This window comes from Atractosteus spatula, chromosome 23, assembly GCF_055471065.1.
Source record: "Atractosteus spatula isolate fAtrSpa1 chromosome 23, fAtrSpa1.hap1, whole genome shotgun sequence".
Lineage (NCBI taxonomy): Eukaryota > Metazoa > Chordata > Actinopteri > Semionotiformes > Lepisosteidae > Atractosteus > Atractosteus spatula.
Window position 1 is genome coordinate 9,814,482 of NC_142728.1, and position 22,485 is coordinate 9,836,966.

Consider the following 22,485-nt stretch of genomic DNA (forward strand, 5'->3'; position numbering starts at 1 on the left):
TTAATTACTGTACGGATTAAGAGATCTTGGAGGGGCAAAGGCCAGAAGACACTGTAAGCTGGGAGGAAATATTTTCGACAAGCAGTTGTGTCTTAGCTTCTATGTTGATTGGTGTAGAGAGATAGTTTTGTCCACAAATAAAAATAAAATTAAAACTTGTATATAGTTTAAGATTTTGTTCATAATTCTGGTGTAGTATTATTTCCTTAATTTTGTCAGTCAGATAACATAATAATGGTACATGCTTTTTTCTTTGTGGTTAGGTTTTCTCTCAGGAATCATTTGTATAGTTTGGGATATTAAGCTCTTAATACCATACGTTGGATGATGTGAAAACATTTATGCTACAAAAGAGATATTTTTTTATTCAATTTTTAATGCAGGGTTCTTTTTCAGATGGCCCTTTCAGTTTCAAGGGTGCTTTCATTGTAACATACAGTACAGTATTGTCTGTAATATTACATTTCTTAATTTATGTCGCATTTAACTTACACTTTATTTTTAGTAATCATTGATTTCTTGCTAATTTTGGTTAGAGATATTAAAGGCATGTGACTTTCTAGTGAGAAACCCATTTAGTCCTCTGAAGGTATTGAAGGTCAGGAAAAGGGTCTAGAGCTGGTTTCTGGCAAAGTAGACAGAAGCATGTGATACTCCTGGAACCCAGCTGTGTTGTTCTCTGATATAGAGCCATGAACTAAAACCTAATGAATGTAATTTGTAATTTACAGGATGTAGGTCCTTCACTAGCTGAAAATCCAAAACCCTCAATTAATAAAACTAAAATGATTAATATTTCTGTGACATTGCACAGTAGAATGTAATATGAAGATACACATTAGGCAAATGACAAGGGGTTTCATACTAATTTGATTGCATTTTCTTTATATTTTTGACCTGGCATTGCTTTTAGGTCACCTTGACTGTATACTTTTTTTTTCTAGGGCTAAATCTTTCTGCCAGATACCACTTTCCCACGGGTATTTCAAATAATGCTGAAAACAGAGCCTACGACAATAAAAATTGTCTCTGTGGAATAATAGGGAGTGAGTTCCTCCTTTCAGTTCTGGGATATTTTGTGTGAGGCCCTTTGGAAAAAAAAGACTATCTTCCTCCCACTCAGAGCTGCTAGATGTATGATTGATAGGTTTCCCAGAACAATAATAAGTTTATATTACTTTAAAGGAAACTCAGCTGCATCATCCTTTATAGTGTTTGTGATATCCCTAAATCTCTGAAAAACCCACATTACTATTTACAGTGTCATTACCATGTACTCCTATCTTCTGAGGCATTTCAAGAGCAAGTACTTATCTTTAGTCTTTTTTGTCTGATATTAAAACTATAAACATAATGTAGGACCTTCAAAAAATGTGTTCAGTAATTTACAAAATTTAATAAAATCATATACAAAAAACCTGATAGCCATTATTCTATTTTTTTTCTCCAGTTACAGTGATTGTACTTCTTTGTTCTGTTTTTAAACATGCCATTAAACATTGCAATTCTGTTTTTAAAAGAATGGCACTGAAGACTGTATAAAGGCTTTGTGCCTCCAAACATTTCCCTTAAGTATATCTGTTTTTTGTTTCACCACCATACTGTATTTAAATCATAAAGTTTTTTCAAAAAGTTTGTAAAAGCTTAAATTTACAGAGAAATGACCTTGCTAAATGAAATGCTATAGAGAGATTATATTATTTTAGTGAATTTGTCCTAGTGTCTCAAAACCTAACGAGATATATTTTATTAAAAAAACATTAAAAGTATATTTATTCTTCTCCAAAAATTCTAGCCTTTTAAAAAGACGTTTAACACTCACAAAGCATCTAAAATCAGTTGCTTTTATTACATATTTATAAATATATATTTGTAACTGTTCTTATACTTATGTAACATAGGCTTAAAATGGAACACTAGAGATTCTATATGTTTGTACAGTATGTGTGCATATCAGCCTAAACAGCTAGCTGTTGATCGTTTTAACTAAATAATTAGTTAATTAGAATAATTAGAACTAGTGTGAAATAAAATGTTGCATTTGTTAGTAAATTTTACTTTTGCTGTATAATAAAAAACAAGTACTATCTTAATACTCAACCATTAATAAGCTTATCATTTTTTATGTTGCTTTTGATAGGGTCCTGCTGGTCGACCTGGCCTTCCAGGTGCTGATGGATTACCAGGACCCCCAGGGACTGTCCTGATGCTTCCTGTAAGTACACAGATTAAATCAGATTTTGTAGAACCATACTGTATGAATGTACTGTATAAAGATAGGACATATATTCATCATTCTCTAGTTAAGAGGCATAATTTTCTTAAGATACAACAAAAATATAAAAAAAAAGAATTAAAAAATGATGTAACTAAAGTAAATGACAAAGTGATGGTATTCTGTACATAAAACAAATTTCCACATCCTTATATCCCTTTCCAATATAGTAGTGCCATCTACTGGTCCTATTAAATTTTACACTAGTGCTTTCAAGTGTTAAACCACTTATTTGATCAAAAAAGAAAGCCATTTAAAAATATAACAATTTTGGAATACATTAATTCCCTACGTGCAGTATTGAGAAAATCAATGTATGAGGAAGAAGTCCCTCATTTTCTTACTATTTAGCAGTAAGTAATCTTCCTTACTGCTGCATGCTGCATAGGCAATAAAGCAAGACAAGGTGCATTGGCTTTAAAGGTCAAAATGTATGTAGAAGTTCACCTTAATTGCAATATTTGAAATACTTAAATCTACAAAGAAGCTAAACCAAAATGATCAGTAGAATTTAAAAAATGTATTCAATGTTTAAATGAGTTAAAAAACAAAACAAAATCCTGTATAGGAACTTTAGGTTTACACAGAAATATGAGGTAACCTGACTGATATTTTGGATTAGTGTGCCATTATGAGCTCCTTTCCAGGATCCAGGGCTACAGAGTTGGTGCCAAGTCTTTTGCCAGTGTGCCATATGAGGCAAAAATGTAATGAGTACCATCAGTCCACTGTCACATTAATGTACGTATTTCTTCCTGTGGCAAAACTTCTTATTCATATTTCTTCTTTGTTTTCTGTGTTATTTAGCACTGATTGCCAAAATAAAAAGATTGATAAAGATGCTGCAAGGAAAATCAAATATACAAAGTATTCAAGCTGGGTGCATTTCAATTTACTAGTACTAGCAGTTGTAAAATTAGGAATTTTGCTGATGACAAGGAATTTGTTGATGTTAAACTCCTGATCCTTTGTTACCACTCCCAACTATTAAGCTAGTTCGGCTTTTCAGATAACTGAAAAGTAAACTACTGTCCAGGAAAGGAAAATTATCATTGGCTCTCAGCTTCTTGTGGGGGTTTATCAATGGAAATAGCTCAGTTTTAAGAGGCACTACTCTTCCAAAAACATGTACTGTACTGCAGTGTGCTCTAAACACTTTCATTGTACATACAATTTTACATTAATATTAATTTCCAGCAGTTACGTAATTTTCCATTGCTAATGTATTTACATTTTAAAAGGTTTTGTTTTGTGTGTGAGCTATTTGGAGGGGACAGGGGTAGATTAGATGCTGGCATACAATCAGAGATTGTGGTGGAAATACAAAACACAGTTGCTGCAGTGATTAGACATTAATTAAATGTATATGGCTTTACTACTCATTTTAATCACTTCAAGATGGTCCTTTCTTCAGGCTTGTTTACCTGGTCAAATGAAGTGTATTTCAAGTATATTTCTGTTATCATAGCAATGTAGAGAAATGCATGAGACCCAAGGTATCAGTTCTTATTAAATTCATTAATGTCTATAATTAAAATTATTGAATTGATCCAGAAACAGTTCTAACATAGCAATCTTCTAAAATGTGAAGAATGTCTGACCCTTTTGAAATGTGAAATTGTGAAATATACATTCTTTTTAAAGAAAGCCAGACCCTTTTTCACACTTATAAGGGATTCATTATAAGGACAAAATGACAAATAGAAAATGTATTTTGCTTTTTAGTACAGTGCACAAAACATCAATTCAAATGTTCTGTTAGAAACTGCTGTTTCCTCGTCTGCTCTCACAGAGCATGCTGAAGAAAAAACACATATCCAAGCTCCAAACAACTCCCAAGCCTGTCTGCGGCAATTACACCCATTCCATATTTTTCCTCAAAGCAGCCATATTTCAAGATATAGAAGGCCAGAAGTTCTGTCAATGCCACTCATTCTTGAAGGATACATTTCTCTCTCAAAGTCCTCTTGCATCATTTTTCTGTCAAATCAAGGGTACAGTAGGTTATAAAAGGTTTCAGTAAAGTGAATTACAATTATGATGTATTCTGGAACTACAGCATTTATAGAAACAGTAGAGCCATTCTCAAGGGGGAGGGTGTGGTAGAATTTACGGTGTACTGTAAAATATATCATATCAAATATGTTTTAAAAGGATGCAGTGTTGTATGTGAGATATAATTTAGGAGAATCAGGGTTTGCAGAGCAGATTTCATGACTTTAGGAAATTACATTTGCAGAATGTTAAAGAATAGATTTAAGATGGAGTGTGCAATGGTTAGGGTTGAAAGTTGCCAAAGTGTTATTTTTTGTAATGCTATGAAAATACTAATGTTAATTACTTCTAAAAGTATTAATATTTAAATTATTTCACAGAATACAAAACAAGTGAAGGATTAAGGAAATCAGTTAAAAAGCATGAATTTAGTCCTCATGAAAAATAAATCTAAAATATCCATTGACTGTGCTTAGTACCCAGACCCTGTTTTAAGTCTGCATGGATACAGTATACAGTATGCAACATAAGGTGCATAATTGTGCAGAATTGTTGATCAGGTTCTTGAATCCTCATGTTTTGCTTTGTCTAGGGAAACTAAATTTGATTAAATATACATTTAAACCACACAAGGACAAATAATTTATTATTGCGTAGTTTAAATATCTCAATAACGAAAACATGCCATGAAAAACTACTTCCTCACCAAAGAGCAAATTTTTAAGGTTCATGTTCATGTACAGTGCCTTGCAAAACTATTAAAACCCTTTAAATATTTTCAAATGTTGCTGGATTACAAATGATAATTGCACATCTTGCCATCAGTACTTTTGCTTGCAAACTTACATACTCAAGCATAATTTTTTGATTTTGAAGACTTATTTGTCAGCAGATATCTTAAAGAAAGTCAAAAACGTATGTTTGCTTTATATAGGAAAATAATTTATTTGTGCATCATAAACTACAAAATAAGTTTGAGAAGTATCCGTTTTTTTCTGTCTCCAGTTCACAACTGTTTTATAGTGTGAGCAACTTGTTTTCTATAATGTGCAAATGAAGCCAAGTGTGAAGCTGCACAAATAGCTAGAAAGCTAGTGAAAGCATTTGGATGATCTTTTATTGTAATGAACTATGCTTATTTAGACCTAGGATTCATTGTGGAGTAATCAGTGGCCAGCCTTGTGAGAAGCATTCAAATCTACCCAAACAAGGGAACATGAAATAACAAAAACACCACTACTTGGTTTTTTCTTTGTTGTTTCACAAAATAGAAACAATTTTAGCATCCCCCTGTGTAGAATCAGGATTCTGATTATAATATAATAATATAATATGTTATTATATTATAATATAATAAGTTCTTATTATTAACGTACTGTAGCTCTAGCTTCATAATGTTTTCTTATAGCTTCGGCATTATCTGTGATTTGTTTTGGTTGTAACCTCAGTTTGACTATTTTGTAAAGGAACAGACAACACAGGGAACAAACTACATAGAAACAAACAGTAAATGGCCTGCTATCATTTGAAACCTTTCTTATGTTCTGTGTTCCAAAATAAATTATGCAAATACAAAAGTGAATGTATTTCCAGGAAAAAATAAGATTAGGGAAAATTATTTTCCTGGATTTGAGCTTCATTTGACCCCTGTGTTCTCATTCATAACAAATTACAGTACAGTGCCCTGAGTTTAGTATTATACAGTTCTGGCAGCAAATGCAGTCATGGATGATTACCCCATTAGCACCTGACAGATGCATACTGGATGTTAAGTTTAATTAGTTCCATAAATGGTTTGCAAAATCCTTATTAAGCTGTGTTTCATTTAATGACTAATGACACAGATAGCATTCCAAAATGGGCAACCTGAAGCATTTGTAAATTTCAAATAGCCTTTGAGGCAGGACAACACTTGTCATTGTAAGCTGTAGATTTTGCTTTTCTAAGTTTGTTTTTCATTAAACTAAGTTTCTGGTGTTCTGTTTAGAAGTGGTATTTTGTAGTATCTATAAAGTTTAATAAGACTAAAACATTATTAGGCACACAACACCCATATATATCTAAAGGTGTAAATTTATTCATGTTGTTAACACAAAATGAAACCAATACTGTGTTATTGTCATTCTTGAATTGTAATGCTCAGGTTCAGCCATTGGGTGGCAGCACCACTTTATTTTAAAAATACTGTGGACAGCAACTGTTTCTGAGTACAGTATTATCGTGTTTCAGAAACAAGCAGGTGTTTAGGATATGACAAATTCAAACATATTTACAGAAAATTTCAAAGGTAATAGGAAAATACTTTCTTTATTTTATTATTATTTTCATTACTTTTTAATACCGTTTTCTACACAAAGCCACATGAATGACACAAGATAAGAAATCATTGTAAATAAAGAGCCGGAGAACTTTTGAAAAAATATTAATTAGTATTTTTAGTACAAAGCTTTTATTTAGGACAAAACCAACAAAGACGGCAATTTGACCTTGTTTCTTTAATGGAAAAATATTGTATGCATCCTAGAGGCAAGCAACCATAAGCAGATTATTCTTTTATCTTACAAAGTTTAATCATATTTAGAGAAACAATCCTGTTGTTTTTATATGTAATGGATCTGACCTGTAGCTTGGTTATAATGAGGTATAGCTTTTATAGTACCTAGAGTTTTTTTCAGCACCGCAATGTGCTTCTAGTTTTACAGAATACATATTTTTGTAAATGTTTATCCAAGGTGCAGTGAAAATCTAAGGACAGCTGAACAAATAGCTCAGTTGATATTAAAATGCAAAGTGTGCTCATTATTTCTTCTGTTGCCTGTTTGTAGTGGCAGGTAAATTTTGTATACATAATACATAATCTGAGAGCTCCTAGAGTTGTGGAAACTCATGATTAAGACAAGAAACCCCCTGGGGGTTTAAATAAAATGCCTGAGACCACTCTTAACCCAGTTGTCTGATTTTTCATCAACTATTGTTGTCTGTCTGTAAAATGCATGTGAATGACTATTCTGTTGATGTTTTCCTTAAGTTTCGGTTCAGCGCAGGTGGAGACGCTGGGCAGAAAGGCCCTGTTGTGTCTGCACAGGAAGCCCAGATGCAAGCTATAATGCAGCAGGCAAGAGTAAGTGTGCAGATGCTTTTCTACAGAAAACTTACCACATTTTCAAACTGATGACACAATATACAGTAAAGGAACATACAGTACATACGTGTCCTCCTGCTTGCTTTTAGTCACAGTCACAGAATACCACTGTATATAATTAAGTTTATAAATAAAGTTTATGTTTCCAACACCTCATAAAAATAAACATATATAATTTAAATAATTAAATTAATGATGTACTGTTACCCTGTGATGTTTTAAGTAGAATTAGCATTGCAGTCTGTTTTTGTTTATTTTTTGTTTTGTTTTGTTGAGATTCAGTATGGCATATATTTTTTAATCACAGGCTTGCTTTGATATCCTTTTTTTTTTTGCATATTAATGGAATTCTTGATTATCTACAGCTCGCAATGAGGGGCCCAACTGGTCCCATGGGTCTAACAGGAAGGCCTGGTCCTCTGGTAAGTAAGGGAAAATGTATTCATTATTACTATGATTGTCACATAGTACAACAGGTGTCAACATGGCGGAGCGGTGGCTCTGTGGCTAAGGATCCTGTGATTGGAAGGTTGCCGGTTCAAATCCCACAGCCAGCAGAGGAATCCTACTCTGTTGGGCCCCCGAGCAAGGCCCTTAACTCCAGCTGCTCCAGGGGCACCTTATAAGTTTCTGACCCTGTGCTCTGACCCCAAGCTTTTCTCTCCCCATCTGTGTGCCTGTACTGCATGTCTCATAGAGAGCAAGCTTGAGTATGCAAAATACAAATTCCTAATGTAAGAAATTGTATATGGCTAATAGAGTGATCTTATCTTATCTCTTATCTTAACATTTGAGCGGGTTAGGTGTTTAAAACCCTTGCAAAAGTTGAAATTCAATAATAACTCTGGAGCTTGTAATAACTTGTACAAGTTAGCTTGTAATAATTGTTTTCCCATAAAGTATTGACTAAATAAGAGGGCAAAAGCTTTCAAATAAATGTCATTTCACTTTTGGCATAAATAAAAAATAAAAATAAATAATTAATGTAATTTCAAGAAGTGCACTTTTCTCCATAACACCAAGTTGACAGGTAAGGAGACATTGCCTAATCATAGGGCCAAGTCTAGATGAAATTACCTTGTTCTGAAAGAAAATATATCTTTCAGGAATGCATTTCAAAGTTAGAGAAGCAGACATAAGGATTTAAGGTGGACCGTGTGATGCTACTTCTGTGCTGTAATGCAGTTGGTCACATGATAAGGCCAGGCTTGCTGTCCCTGTCTGAAAACCCCAGGGTATTACACAGCAAAAATAAGAACCTCTTGCCAGTTTATCGGCTGTCTATTGGCTTAGGAAGCTACCAAAATCTTTCTGGACTTGTTTCATAGGTGCTTTGTACTTTGGGGCAGAAGGGTAAGATTAGGTTTACTCACTAGCGCAAAGATGGCATTTCACCTGGCTCATGAGATTTGAAATTCACCTTGCAGCCTCACAGCTCTGTCCCACACAATTTAATTTTTACATCGCATCACAAACTCTATCCTGGTGACCTTTGATCGTGAATAATCTAATCAGCTAATGTTAAATCTATGAATGTTGAAACCTTACTGTATTCCAAAACAGCAAGTTATGATTTGCTCATATATTTTTAAAATATAGCTTTTTTAAAGAATATTTGTTTAAAAATATACATAGGCAAATCTAATTGACTTTGTCAGAAGTGAGAGTTGATTGAGGCCATCAAAATATTAAAACTGAATCAATGCGATTGATTTGTTTGGCAGTTTCAAATGTTAAAAGTAACCAGTGCTCCAACACCATGCTGAAATAATGTTTTACTGTCTTTCTAGGGTCCACCGGGTGTATCTGGATTGAAGGGTGAATCTGGAGAGAGTGGTCCGCAGGTATGGCTATATACAGTAGCTTATTCCTGCTTTCTATTGTTAAAGATACAACCAAATGTGTGAGCCATTTTTGTTTGCTTTGCATGTCCGATTTACAACTACAGGTATGTGTGTATGCTGTGTCTTTAAGCTGTTTCTGAATCATATTATCTGTAATTTTTATAGTTTGGCGGCATTGATTCCAAGCAGTAGTGTATCTGAGATCAAAAATTATTTTTGAAAAAAATATCAAGATAGGTTTGTATGTTTCACAAAGAAGATACGGTACATTACTAGCCTCAGAGTTCTTAAGTACATTCACTCTTTAGAGTTCAATTCCCCTTTTGTTGTGTATAAATGTACAATATGCAAATTTCTTTCTTAAGTCTTTGAATTTAGTGCATTTAGATACAGCATGTAGCAGTTCAATGCCTATTCCTTCCTCCTGACACACCCAGTGTATTTTCTGTTGTAGGGACCACGTGGTCCTGTGGGGCCTCCTGGGCCATCTGGAAAACCTGGAAGAAGGGTGAGTTATTTTTGTTTTTCCTTTTCATCCTAAGGTCGCTGCCCATATCTTATATCTTAATGAGGATGACCTCAGATATCAGCAGATATCCACTTTATATTTTCTCTAGGCTTTAACTAATTGGTGGTTATATAAAAAATACTGTTGCCTTCCAGCCTATGCCATTCTAAGCTGGGCTTGCTCTTCCAGTACAAGTTATTACTAGACTTTGATTCTTCTAATTAAATTCTTAATTGACCCTTGAGTGCATAATGGACATAGGTGCTGAAGATCTCTTTGGGTAATTAAGGATTCACTTCAAACAAATAAAATTAAATAGCTAAGGTTTCTTACCCTGGACTACATTATCTAAGTTATAGATACTGTAGGAGCTGTGTTAGTGTTTGAATTATAAAGGAACAGGTGGAAGCTACAGGCATGCTAAAGAATAAATAGAAAAAGTCCAATGTTCTGATCATGGAGTGTTCTTCAGTTTTGTGGGACAATAAAGAGAAGCAATGAGAGGCAAAAGGGTAGTGCAGGGAAGACAAATGAAAGTGAATATGAAAATGGGCAGGGGGATGCGAATGTGGGATATAAATATTTGAATCCCTTTGAAAAGATGCAGATAGAAAGGTCAGTGTAGTTTTGAAACGATAAAGTGTAGATTTGAAAAGATAAAATGGGAATTCTACTTGGCTAAAAAATATCTTTAACAATTTTTTGTAAGACCCACAAATAACTTTTTGTAGAGGTGGTAGTGGTTAATAATGTTTTAGTTACAAATATGGTAATGACATTCACATTCATAAAGTGTATGTATATGAAATGAGCTAGGTGGAACTTTACAGTGTTTCTATGGCGTGTGGGGATGATGATGATAACAATTTTCTAAATGACTGGGTTTTATTCCTGAAGAATTAGATATACTGTAAATGTTTTCAAAATAATCAAACATCTATTTTTCTGATTACTGTTTACAATGTTGAAGGATAAAAGTCTATCTTGTTCGACAGTTCTCTGTTATTTCTTTTGTTGTTACAAAGTAGCTTGTTCATGTTGCTGCAGTTTACTGGTTTTAAGAATACATTAGCCAAACAAGCAAGGAACAGAAGTCATGAAATACAGTACATCTAAGATCGTGTATGGAGTAAATCCAGCCAAGAGCCACATTATCCAAATAATAAGGCAAAATCTTATAGCTTTAAACTTATTGCTTATAACTAAATTTTTCAAAGCTATTTGAAAATTGAGGATTCTTTTTGACATAAACTTGTTTCACGTTATACAGTAGTATAATAAAAGAATTTCTTTGTGGAATGCCAGAGACAGTGCTGAGAAGAAATGAGTTTGCCAGACCCACACTAGGAAAATAAAAAATAAAATATGGGAAACGAACTACAAATAGAAAATAACCCCTTTGGAACAAAGAAATAAGGACTAAGTATAATATTTAACATTCATGAACAGGTATGGCTTGATGCCATATCATATTAAATTAATTTTATAACATGGCTCCAGTCATTTGAATCTACACATTTTTGTGATAGTAATTCAATATCAATTACCGCTCATGTAAAGCAAGATTGACAGTAATGAATTTTGTTCCCAGGTGATCAATTTGGAAGGGGGTCCAAACCTCTATGACTGAGAAACTACAGTATATAAGCAAATCAAACTTGTTTTAAAAATATTGTATTAAAATAGTAGTAATTACAATATTATCTTAATAGTTGCTTTCTGAATTAATTGAAATATTGTCTAAAGGGTCGTGCTGGTGCTGACGGAGCTAGAGGAATGCCTGGACAAACTGGCGCAAAGGTATGAATTTGAAATTATTTTCTTTGAAAATAAAACCATAGTGAGTTCCCTCATCCAAAAGAATATCATTTGCACACCTTATCGATTCCTGTATATGATGCTGTCTTCTAAAAATGGCTGACTCATTATTTCATTTTCATTTAAAAATATTTCTGTCATTTTTATTAATTTAAAAGTCATTTAGAAAGCCGACAAACATGACAATCACATTTTAACACAGGGTTTCCTTAATAGGTTTCCTAACAATCATGCAGACTATTACTTTTATTGTTAAGCTGAAAAATTACAATAATATTTTAATCAATTAAGAACCTTACCAAAGGTGTATACTATCTCTATCCTTTATTAGACATTTCAGTGCTTTTGTCTTTTTTGTATGGCTTAATAAAAGGTAATTTATATTTATATTTAGACTATTGTGTCTTTCAATGTTCAGGACATTTTTCCTTTCTTGGTTTCGCCTCAACCCCAGAATTCTAGGACATTCAAGATTCCGAGTCAAAGTACTGTCTAGACGTACTTTATCCTCAGCTGCTAGCATGTAATTGCAAAAGTAATTGGGGTAAAAAACATCAGTTTGACTGGAAAACCAACTGCAGGGGAAAAATGTGAATTGCACATGTGATAGTTGACTGCCTTATTTCAGTGTTATTGGAAATACATTACCATCTCATTTTAAATCTGTGAGCTATTAAAACAGTAACTCTATCATTCAGGACTGACCACACAAATCCAAATATCATGGGTGTGGCATATGTGTTAAATTTGCATTTAATTTCCTCTTCTTTCTTATTTAATTTATCAACATCAAAGTTCTTTTGGGCTATGATTAAAATTACCTCAGCATTGTAATGGTTATGTACAGGCGAACCTGTTACAATTAGCGTGCCTGTAGCAATTCCCTTGTGCCATTTCAATATGAAATAAAAGTGAACTGATGTTTCTCTTTAAAAAGGGTGACCGAGGCTTTGATGGACTGGCAGGATTACCTGGTGAAAAGGGGCACAGAGTAAGCCATTCTTTCTTAATTTTTTCATGAATGATCCATAAAATATCCACAACTTAGTTTCTTTTGTTTCAGATATTTCTCACTGTGAAGTAATACCTTGTATGTGGATAAAGAAGCACTTGAATGAAGCCCAGAGCAATTTACAGTATTAGTGGTTGGGTAAAGTCCTGTGCTTTATAACCATGTGCTAATGATTAGAAAATGAGTGTTTTTAAAGTAACAAATGATAAACAAGCTACATAAATCGAGTCCATTCCAACTATTCGTATTTAGATTTTTGGGATGCTGATTCTAGGAAGGAAATACTTCATTGTTGTCTTGTGGATGATTAATAACTCTTCGGAAGAGACAGTGAGGCCCTGACTTATCCAAGTATATGAAATAAGCATTCCATTGCATTTGTGCATATGAGAAATAAACTGAACTGAAGTATTTTATGTGGGTAGCTGCGTCAGCATGCGTAGGCTGCAAAGGAACAAGTAATAGGTTTATTCCATGCTGAAAAAAAGAAGAAAGAGAACACAACGTTTCGGCCGTGGAGCCTTCTGCTCACACCTGAAGAAGGCTCCACGGCCGAAACGTTGTGTTCTCTTTCTTCTTTTTTTCAGCATGGAATAAACCTATTACTTGTTCCTTTGAAGTATTTTATGTCTGATGCTTCAGGTGTGAGGGACTTGCATTATGCTACAAGTCCTGTCCTAAGTATAATATTTAACATTCATGAACAGGTATGGCTTGATGCCATATCCTATTAAATTAATTTTATAACTGATGAACTGATGCAATAGTGAATTGGACTCACTTCTGTTATAGGCCGTTGTCAAATGGCATGTCAGTGTGAGTATTGTTCTTGCCATGAGACTTAATGAGCATTAAGAGTGTAGGGCCATATTCACTGTTTTATGTGAAGCAACAAAGAACAATACATTGGCTGGGTTAAGTGTTCACTTGGAATAAAGTTTCCTGTTTTGTATCTTTTTATCATGCTGCTTATCATGATACAGTATGTGTGTTCAGAATGGTTCCCTCTTGTTCAATCTGTATGATGTTTTTGCCTTGGTCATTAACCTATCATACATCTGTTGTAAAAAAAAAAGCTGATTGCTAGAAAATATACTTTATGGATCTAGCAATTTAGCTTTGAGCTGTGCCAAAACACTGCTTAGTGAGGCATTATGCCTTTGGTCATGTGCCACATGGATAGACAACCTCATGTAAAAAAAAAAAACTTTCCAGAAGCAATGTTCTGCTTTGAGACTTGCTAATCTACAAGACAAATAACAACCTGGAAAATAAAGGATCACCCAGAACACATCTTACAGTAATAATATAAGAAGTTTAATTTTTTTACTGCATACAGTATTATCAGTTATTCCTTTATATATTCATATTATATTACTTCATACAGTATATGTTATCAGTCGTGGTAAAAACAGTTAATAACACCTAAGATATAAGACTTCCTAAAACTTACCAGACTATCTTATTTCTCCTAAATAAGTCTTGCATACCTTCTATTTGGGTTTTTCCTAGATGATAAATATATTGTGCACTTGGTGTTATTGTCACTTTATATTAGAATTCTTGAGGTTTTCTGGTCTGCCAGTAAAAAACATGGTGTGCTAAACCTTAAGTGAAAACATGCTGGGACCTTGGATGAACATGAATTGATTTTCCTAATTTTTGAATTATGTAAAATTCATATTATCTTCTTAGGAAATTGTAAATATATTTACAAGGCATTCCAGAGTCATCTCAGTTAAAATGTATTCATGTTTTCACAAATTTCCCTCAAGCCAGTACTTAATTTACATAAATTTCATTTTAATTGCTGTCTAAATTATAAAAAAATGCTGTTAGCCGAGGGGACAGTTCAAACGCAAAAGTCATAAATGTTGTTTAAGCGTTCAATGACTGTATTGTGGCACTAAAAGAAACCTTTTGTACACTGATAACACAAAACATATATTTTTTTAATTTACAAAGGAAATTCATATGCAGCTGCGGGCACAGGTCTGATAGTTTAATTGTCCTCATCTTAGATGGCAGTAAACATTTAGCCCATAATCTGGTGCAGTTTGCATATTTTGGTAGTCTTTTAAAATTTGCACACAAGTACAGTAGTTGGAAGAGGTAACAGAACTGTAATTCATTTGATGATAGAGGTCTGCATTAGTTAAGGTAGTTCATGCATGCTTTTGTTATACTAGACTGTATTTATGGCTTTAAAGGTTAAATTCCACATGTCTGTCATCATTATACCACTAAAATGCATTTTATTCTGTGATCCTAATGCAGCTAGCCAGCCAAATGAAGCCTAGTGAGGCTCCTTGTCTGGCATGTGAAAATGAGATGTTACCTCCTGCTGAGAAATTTTTAGTGCTGATTGGTAGACACTTTACATTCGATTTAGTGTCAAGCTACTACAATATCACATCCAATATGTAACATATGGTAACTATTATGCTACCATATAGAATCACTTTAAAAAATTAAGGATCGTGGACATTAATATGTGGGTGTTGTTGGTGTATAACTACTGTATATGAGGAACATGGGCTTTTGTTTTTAGTACAGTGGGACTGAGGTTTTTCCAAAACCATATGTTGCTGATTTTGTGGTGATGGATTATGAAAGAAAAATGGGACCCAGACTTTTTTTTCTTCAGATTCTCACAGTTTTTATTACCAGGCCTTTGTTTTGGTTTATGATCAGGGTGTGCTTGTGTCTGACACTGAATGGTGCATTCTTGTTTCAGGGGGATCCCGGTCCTCTGGGTCCGCCTGGCCCTCCAGGAGATGATGGTGAAAGGGTAAGTGTGTAACACCTTGTCCTCCTATAAACCAAGAGACACCCTGCCCCATGTTACATACAAATAATTGTCCCCCAGGCTGTTTAAAACAAGGTGCTGCTTGAATCCTGTGATTTGTTTACTTAATCAGATGACCAAGAAATATTGCCACTGTAAATTGGTATGTATACTTTAAAATTGATCCCAGTCCAATTTGTATTGGTTTGCCCCTCTGTGTTGCTCTGTTCCTCTCTCCCTTTCCATACAGTGATTTCCCTAAAGTCTTCATACGCTGTTTTTTTAAACTAATATGTACCACATTTTTCAAAAAAGCAAAGGCAGAAAAACCAATAGAGATAGGAGCTTAGAAAAAAAAACAAGTAAAAGGAGGCTAATACATTTCTGGAATTGGGAGAAAGTGGCTGACCACATTGACAGAACTGATGCAATAGTGAATTGGACTCACTTCTGGTTATGGGAATACACAGACAGAACAATCTATTCAGAGAAAAGATTAAACAGTGCCTTACAGCATATAAGGATATCCCAGTGTCACAAGTACACATGGAAAGACTGCACAGATTTTAATTATTCTAATATAAAGTTATAATGTGTCAAAATGAAACTTACCTGTGTCTTTGAAAGATCAGTATGTTTACCATATCAAAGGGAAATGCCATTTCGTGTTTGTTTTGTTTCTGTCCTAATGTATGTTACACTGACATATTCCACTAGCACGAAAAAACATTAGACTAATTTACTTAAATAAAAGTATCATATTTGATAATTATGATGTATGTGTTGAATTTTGGTGGCATATGATAAAAATGTATGTTTAACTTTTTATGGAAATCATTTTATCTTACCTGTGGCAATTAATAATCTTTGTTTAAACATTATGAACACAAGAGGAAATGCCTTGTGCCTACCTTGTAAAAATATTATTCATATTCTTAGGGAGATGATGGTGAGGTTGGACCAAGAGGGCTGCCCGGTGAACCTGTGAGTCTTTTATGTTCCTCTTTGACCACCTTATTGTGATCTGGGTAGCTCTGCATACAGTAGGTCTTTTCGGAAATGAAACTCCTGCTCAAATGTGTGTTCACATTATTTGTAACTGGCACACTCCTCTTTTCAATAATAGGTCACATTTACATATTTGTCAAAGTAATACTGTAAATCTCAGGTGCATTTCTGAATGAAAAATGTTGGAGAGACATTTCTGTGATTCATTTTAATACATATTTTTAGTCTTACTGCATTTCTTCATATAAAAAATCTTCATTAAGTTACAACTTCAAATTTTCACATTTTTTATCCTTTTCTTTTAAAAATGTCTCTAAGATCCCATTATATATTTTATGCAGTACGCATAATGATTTGTTTGTATAGTAAGAAAATACAGTAGGAGGTCCTTTCATTTTAATACAGACTTACTATGATCTTAACATTAAAATTAAAATGTACAATAAAGTACCCTGTCTGTGCCCTAGTACTGTAGCTGTGTCACAATCATACCTGACTATCTACAAATAGTCTAACAAAAAAGTACAAGAGGGAGTGCTTATAGGATCTAAGCATGGTGATAACTGGCCTTCCTGCACATACAGTATCAGGCTGAGACAGAATTGCCTACAATTACAGCATTAAATTCTGGGGTTTGTATCTAAGTCAGAAATTATGATTGTTTTGTGTTTCCTTTTAATGAACTACTAGTTCTCACTTTCATTTAAGCATTCACTCTAATATTTAACACTGACAGTGTCTATAATTTTAATTTTGGTGAAATGTGCATTATAGTATTTGTTCTATAATATAATATACATGTGTAATTATTACATTATACATTTGTGTGTTATTCATAATACTAATTTTCATTTCAATGTTCAGGACATTTTGAAGCACTGTTCTGATAACAGGAATGTGGGATAGTGTTTGAGACTGTGCATGAGAAGCTTTCCCCACACTGCAGCCTCTGCAGTCTCTTGTGTTAAGCTTCCTTCTTTCATTGTGTTACACAATGCTTGACTTATTTTAAACATGACTTTTTCATGTTTTTGAAATGGCCATAATGGAGAAATCTGCCAGAAGTATTTGTAACAGTGTCTTGAGGGAGTCCAGCTGCTCAGTACAACATGACAGCTGCAGAGCACATGAATATCCAGTAGAGGTCAGGGTGTTCTGAATATTGTGTGCAGAAGAGAAAGTGCCAGGCTAGGTGCCAAACCCAGTTAGGCTGCAGTCTAATGGCCAGACCTACAGAGCAATTGAGCAGTTCCCTTCAACAAAACATTATACAGGCATTGCATCATGGTATAATGGAAATACCAAACAAAAGACCACGGCCCTGGTTTATTTTTTAATTCGCCTTTTCCACATGCTGTTTTGTTTTAAACAATCTCCTTTCTCATCACACTAGTGACCCTCTGAATAGCTGGTAAAGACTTTAAAAAACAGCTTTTGTTTTACCATGAGGTATCTAAGGATGGGCATGTTTGTGTTTTATTTCCTATAGGGACCTCGTGGTTTGCTGGGACCAAAGGGACCACCGGGGCCTCCTGGCTCTCCAGTAAGTTCTGAATGTTATACAAACCTCAGACACCTAAAGGGTATATTGTATACTGGTACAACTGCCTCTCTTTGTCCCTTCTACAAATTTGTTGTTAATATTTTGTTAAATATTGAAAAGTCATTACATTTTTATTTTATTGTTCATATGCCTTATAAAGGTGGTAGAGATGGAGACCTATGTGGCACTCTTTGATGGTTTTGCTATCGTTAGTTTGTTTTAATTGCATTTATTTTTAATTTTTTAGGGTGTTACAGGAATGGATGGTCAGCCTGGTCCAAAAGGAAATATTGTAAGTGTATTAAAAATTTCCTCAGTAAAGTTTATTTTTCAGTTTTTAAACATACTGTACAACACCTGGGAAGTATAAAACACAAAAAATATCTGTAAATATCTTCCCGCTAAACCCATAGAACTTTGTTCATTCAGGTTTCCTAGAAAAAGTCCACATAATGAAATCATGTGCTACAGAAAACAGTCCTACATCAGTTGCTTTTTCCTCTCTATAGTACATACAATTAAAATTGAGTTACTGCAAATATTTTGCAGTAATTAAAATCCCCTTGCAACTTCAACATAGCATTACACGCTAAATAGAAAGTTTTAGCCATTATATATGTTAAAACATTGATAATAACATATAAAGTACTGAAAGATTATTAACGTGTATTGATATCAAGTGCCCCTTATTTAGCTGTGCATCAGTGAAGAATGTTCCCCATTATTCAGATGCTGCATTTCAAATGAAAAGTGGATCTAATGAGATCTCCTCTGATGCATTGAACAGGGGGGTTAACTTACCTCAGCAATTAGCAGATTTCAAGGTCCAGTTTTTTAATTGATTGTCAATTAGCCTAAGGTACACATCTGAGGTGCAACAGTTACGGCAGATGCATAATACATGAAAGGTCCACAAAAGCAGAATAATTTCTGTACAGAATAACGGCATTCAAAAGCTAAACAGTAATCAAATATAATTCCAGCTAGGTATCTTGGTATCAAGGGTGTTCGACATATGACAATTATAATTGTTATCAGTTTAGGTTTTTTCATTTGTGCCTAATCTTAATATCATACAGTAGGTATAGCACAAATTGTAAATGTGCTCTAGTAAGCTGTATGATGTAAGAAAAGAGTTTTCATCCTGTTTCCTCCACGTGCATTTGTTTTTTTTCCTGTTCCACTCAAGCACTAGGGAAGCAATTACATAAAACAGTTGAAATAAAACAATAAAGCAAATATATGGTACCAATACCATTAGAATTAAATCTGTTATCTATAGTTTAACCTAGAGGGAAACAGCCTCCAAAAGACATACCTGAGCATTGTCCTTTTTTCAAACAGAAACAGGCTTTAAGAAAAGGTCATATCAGACTTCTGTAAAGAAAATCCAAGGCCTATAATGGATTGCAAATTAAAATATCCAGCTGCAATGGGATGTAATCTCTAATCGGGACTTCATGTAATTGTGATACATTTGTAGCATCCAGTGCATTTTCATATGCTAAAAAGATACTTTCCTTATTATTTTAAATGGTCTTTTACCTGCTAAAGAACCAGACACAATGCTTTCTGTGTCCAAATTTACTCTGATCATACCAGTTTGGTACACAATGTAATGAGAGATACCAGTTTGAGGATTTGACTTAATCATATTCATCTTTTCTCTAGGGTCCCCAAGGCGAACCTGGTCCTCCAGGACAGCAAGGGAATCCTGGAGCTCAGGTGAGGTGTCTGTAATCATCAAAAGGACTTTAGTACTATTTGTCTTCTATTTTTGCACATATTTTGAGTATTTACATCTTTAAACATCAACTTGAACCTGCACATAAATACTGCCAGTGGTTGGGCTAAGAGAAATTTATTGTTCATCATTTTTGTTCTGAAATCTCTTCACCCATTGAGAAATTCAGGTTTTGAGTCTTTGAAATTTAATTTATTTAATGGAAAATGCAGTTGCAAGAGAAATCCGTATGTTATAAAATAACTTTGTACATTGAATTCTCATTCAGAATTATAGAGTAAGAGAACTTTCTCAGATCTACTTATGATATCCAATACTTATTTCGGCATTTAATTCAGATAATAAATTAAAATGCATTCCCTTGTATACATTTCTTATGCAATGTCCAAAACTCTTAAAACTCAAGATAAGCAAAAATTAAATTATCTCATGCAGAAAAATCAAATTTAGCACAATCTGCCAACTTTATGCCCAAAAGAGATTTGACTTATTGTAATTACCCCAACCACTGGCAGTATTTATGTGATAAGATGTTTAAATTGCAGTGTCTTAAACTTTGTTACCTATATTCAGACACAAAGAGATTCAAATATAGGTTTAATTTTGCTTTTTTGTTTGATCCTCATGCTGTAGTTCTGTTCACTAAAAAGGTTATTCATAAGATAGTTGCCTTTCTTAACACACCTTATCTTCCTGCTCAGCATATTGAACTGATTAAAAAATAGGAATTTAGTGTATTTTACCAAAACGTTAATTTGGAATAGAGCAGGTAATGCCACTCTGGTTGGTATCAGTCAGTTGGTAGCTGGTTGGTTGGTGGAGCGGTAGAACTGTGGCTAAGGATCTGCACCTGTGGCTGGAAGGTTGCCGCTTCAAATCCCACAGCCAGCAGAGGAATCCTACTCTGTTGGGTCCCTGAGCAAGGCCCTTAACCCCAGCTGTTCTAGGGGTGCTTTACAATGGCTGACCCTGTGCTCTGACCCCAAAATTCTCTCCTAGTCTGTGTCTCATGGATAGCAAGCTCTAGTATGTGAAAAGATGACTTCCTAATGCAAGAAATTGTATGTGGCTAATAAAGTGATCTCAAATGTGCACTGAGATCTATTGTCTGGCAGGTTTTCTTTTTTAATATTTAATGAGATTATTTTTCACAGTTCTTATTGATGCTCTGTGTGTTGCTTTAATGACAGAACATATCTTGAATATTATTGATTTTGGGTGGCTGCGGAAGCTGCTTGTCTCATGTTCTTCATATTGTATGTAGCCTACAGTATATTCAGACTGTTTCTTAAAGCAGCTTACTCATGTAATATATGACTGTTTTCACAGGGTCTTCCTGGTCCCCAGGGACCTATTGGCGCCCCTGGAGAAAAGGTAGGAGCGCGGTTTGGTTAATGAAAAAATGATCCTGCTGGAGCTTATATAGGGAATTGAAAGACATTTTGCCATTCCTTAGTACAAGAAGTACTGTACTTTGTGTTAGCTTAAGAATTATTGGTCCCTAAAAGTCAATACTGAAATGTAATTCAGTTATAACCAAAGCAACTTAACCTTTCTGTGAATATGAACAAATGCAAGGCTTTTTTCCTCTCATATTAAAATGTGAGGAAAATACAGATGAAGATTTATAAAATGCTATCATATTTAAAACTTCAGTGTGTGTGGATCCCATACTACAACATTGTTCAGACAAACTCAGATTCAGTTGTGGAAAAATGAATTTCTTCAAGAATATTATTCAATGTGCCAGCTATTGGTACATCAATACATCAATACATCATCACTTCTATAAATTACTTTGTTCTACGTGTTCTACAATTTTTGTCACTTAATAATTGACTCAGAATATAATATTAATTTTGAAATTTCAATCTTATATTAATGCATTTGGTTTAAATTTGGTTTAAATTTAAATTAAACCTTATTGCTTGATAGTCATCCAATAGAGCAGTACCTAAAAGTATGTGGATGTCATTTTCTTTTCACACATTCAGAACAGCTGGGTTTCAGGCATTGTTACTCTGATGTTTGAAAAAGAACTGGCTATGCAACCCACACCCCACAAGCAACCCACACCCCACAAGTAGTATAGCTCTGGGGCAGCATAGTTGATATTGATTTCAAAATATCCATACATCCACTGGACAGGCAGCTGGTCTGATGTTTATGAATTTGGCTGAGCAAACTCTATTCAGGGATCTGAATCCAATGTGACTTCATGAATCCACCATGTTCTGGTTATTGCAAAATCTTGCTCACTTTGCATTCCTCCTTCTGCTGACTGTTCCTTGTCTCTTTGCAGGGCCCCGTTGGCAAGCCTGGCCTCCCAGGCATGCCTGGAGCAGATGGTCCCCCAGTAGGTGTTTGAATTTCTCATATGCAAATCGAGAGACTGAGCAGATGCACTTGGTGCACGAAGCAATGAACTTTGCCCCTGAAATTTTCATTTGAAGCTGTGACACAGCAATGAGAATGAATCATATTTTAGGTGATTTCCCACTTGACAAAGTGGCACCAGGAAGTGAAATACTTTGGACAGAGATCCAGAGATCACTGACAAAAGTGTTATGATCAGTTCATATGACCAGTATTTGAAAAATTGCCTAATTGGCAACTGATACATTCCTCTTTTCTATGTTTAATTTTCTATTTTCAGAGATCCCTTTATGTTAATATGTGTAGAGATGTCACCAAGTCTTTTCTTGAGAGAAACTATCCTTTGCCTTATAGCATTGTGCTTTAATTTTTGGACACTGTGAACATGCATGGTCAAAATTCAAAAGTCAATATGAGAGCTTTAGGGGTTTT

The 22,485-nt window shown here is 34.3% G+C and overlaps 1 protein-coding gene across 3 annotated transcripts in view; it reads left to right on the forward strand.

Annotated features, from left to right (window-relative positions):
- Nucleotides 1–22,485, forward strand: part of col5a1 (collagen type V alpha 1 chain) — a 164,434-nt gene that overhangs the window by 96,485 nt on the left and 45,464 nt on the right. For all 3 annotated transcript variants that reach the window (XM_088940533.1, XM_088940535.1, XM_088940534.1), the window contains exons 12-25: nt 2,141–2,215; nt 7,299–7,391; nt 7,778–7,834; nt 9,203–9,256; nt 9,711–9,764; nt 11,511–11,564; nt 12,520–12,573; nt 15,332–15,385; nt 16,322–16,366; nt 17,880–17,933; nt 18,181–18,225; nt 19,605–19,658; nt 21,007–21,051; nt 21,980–22,033. In XM_088940533.1, the coding sequence (XP_088796659.1) occupies nt 2,141–2,215; nt 7,299–7,391; nt 7,778–7,834; nt 9,203–9,256; nt 9,711–9,764; nt 11,511–11,564; nt 12,520–12,573; nt 15,332–15,385; nt 16,322–16,366; nt 17,880–17,933; nt 18,181–18,225; nt 19,605–19,658; nt 21,007–21,051; nt 21,980–22,033 (792 nt within the window). The remainder of the gene's footprint in view (nt 1–2,140; nt 2,216–7,298; nt 7,392–7,777; nt 7,835–9,202; nt 9,257–9,710; nt 9,765–11,510; nt 11,565–12,519; nt 12,574–15,331; nt 15,386–16,321; nt 16,367–17,879; nt 17,934–18,180; nt 18,226–19,604; nt 19,659–21,006; nt 21,052–21,979; nt 22,034–22,485) is intronic.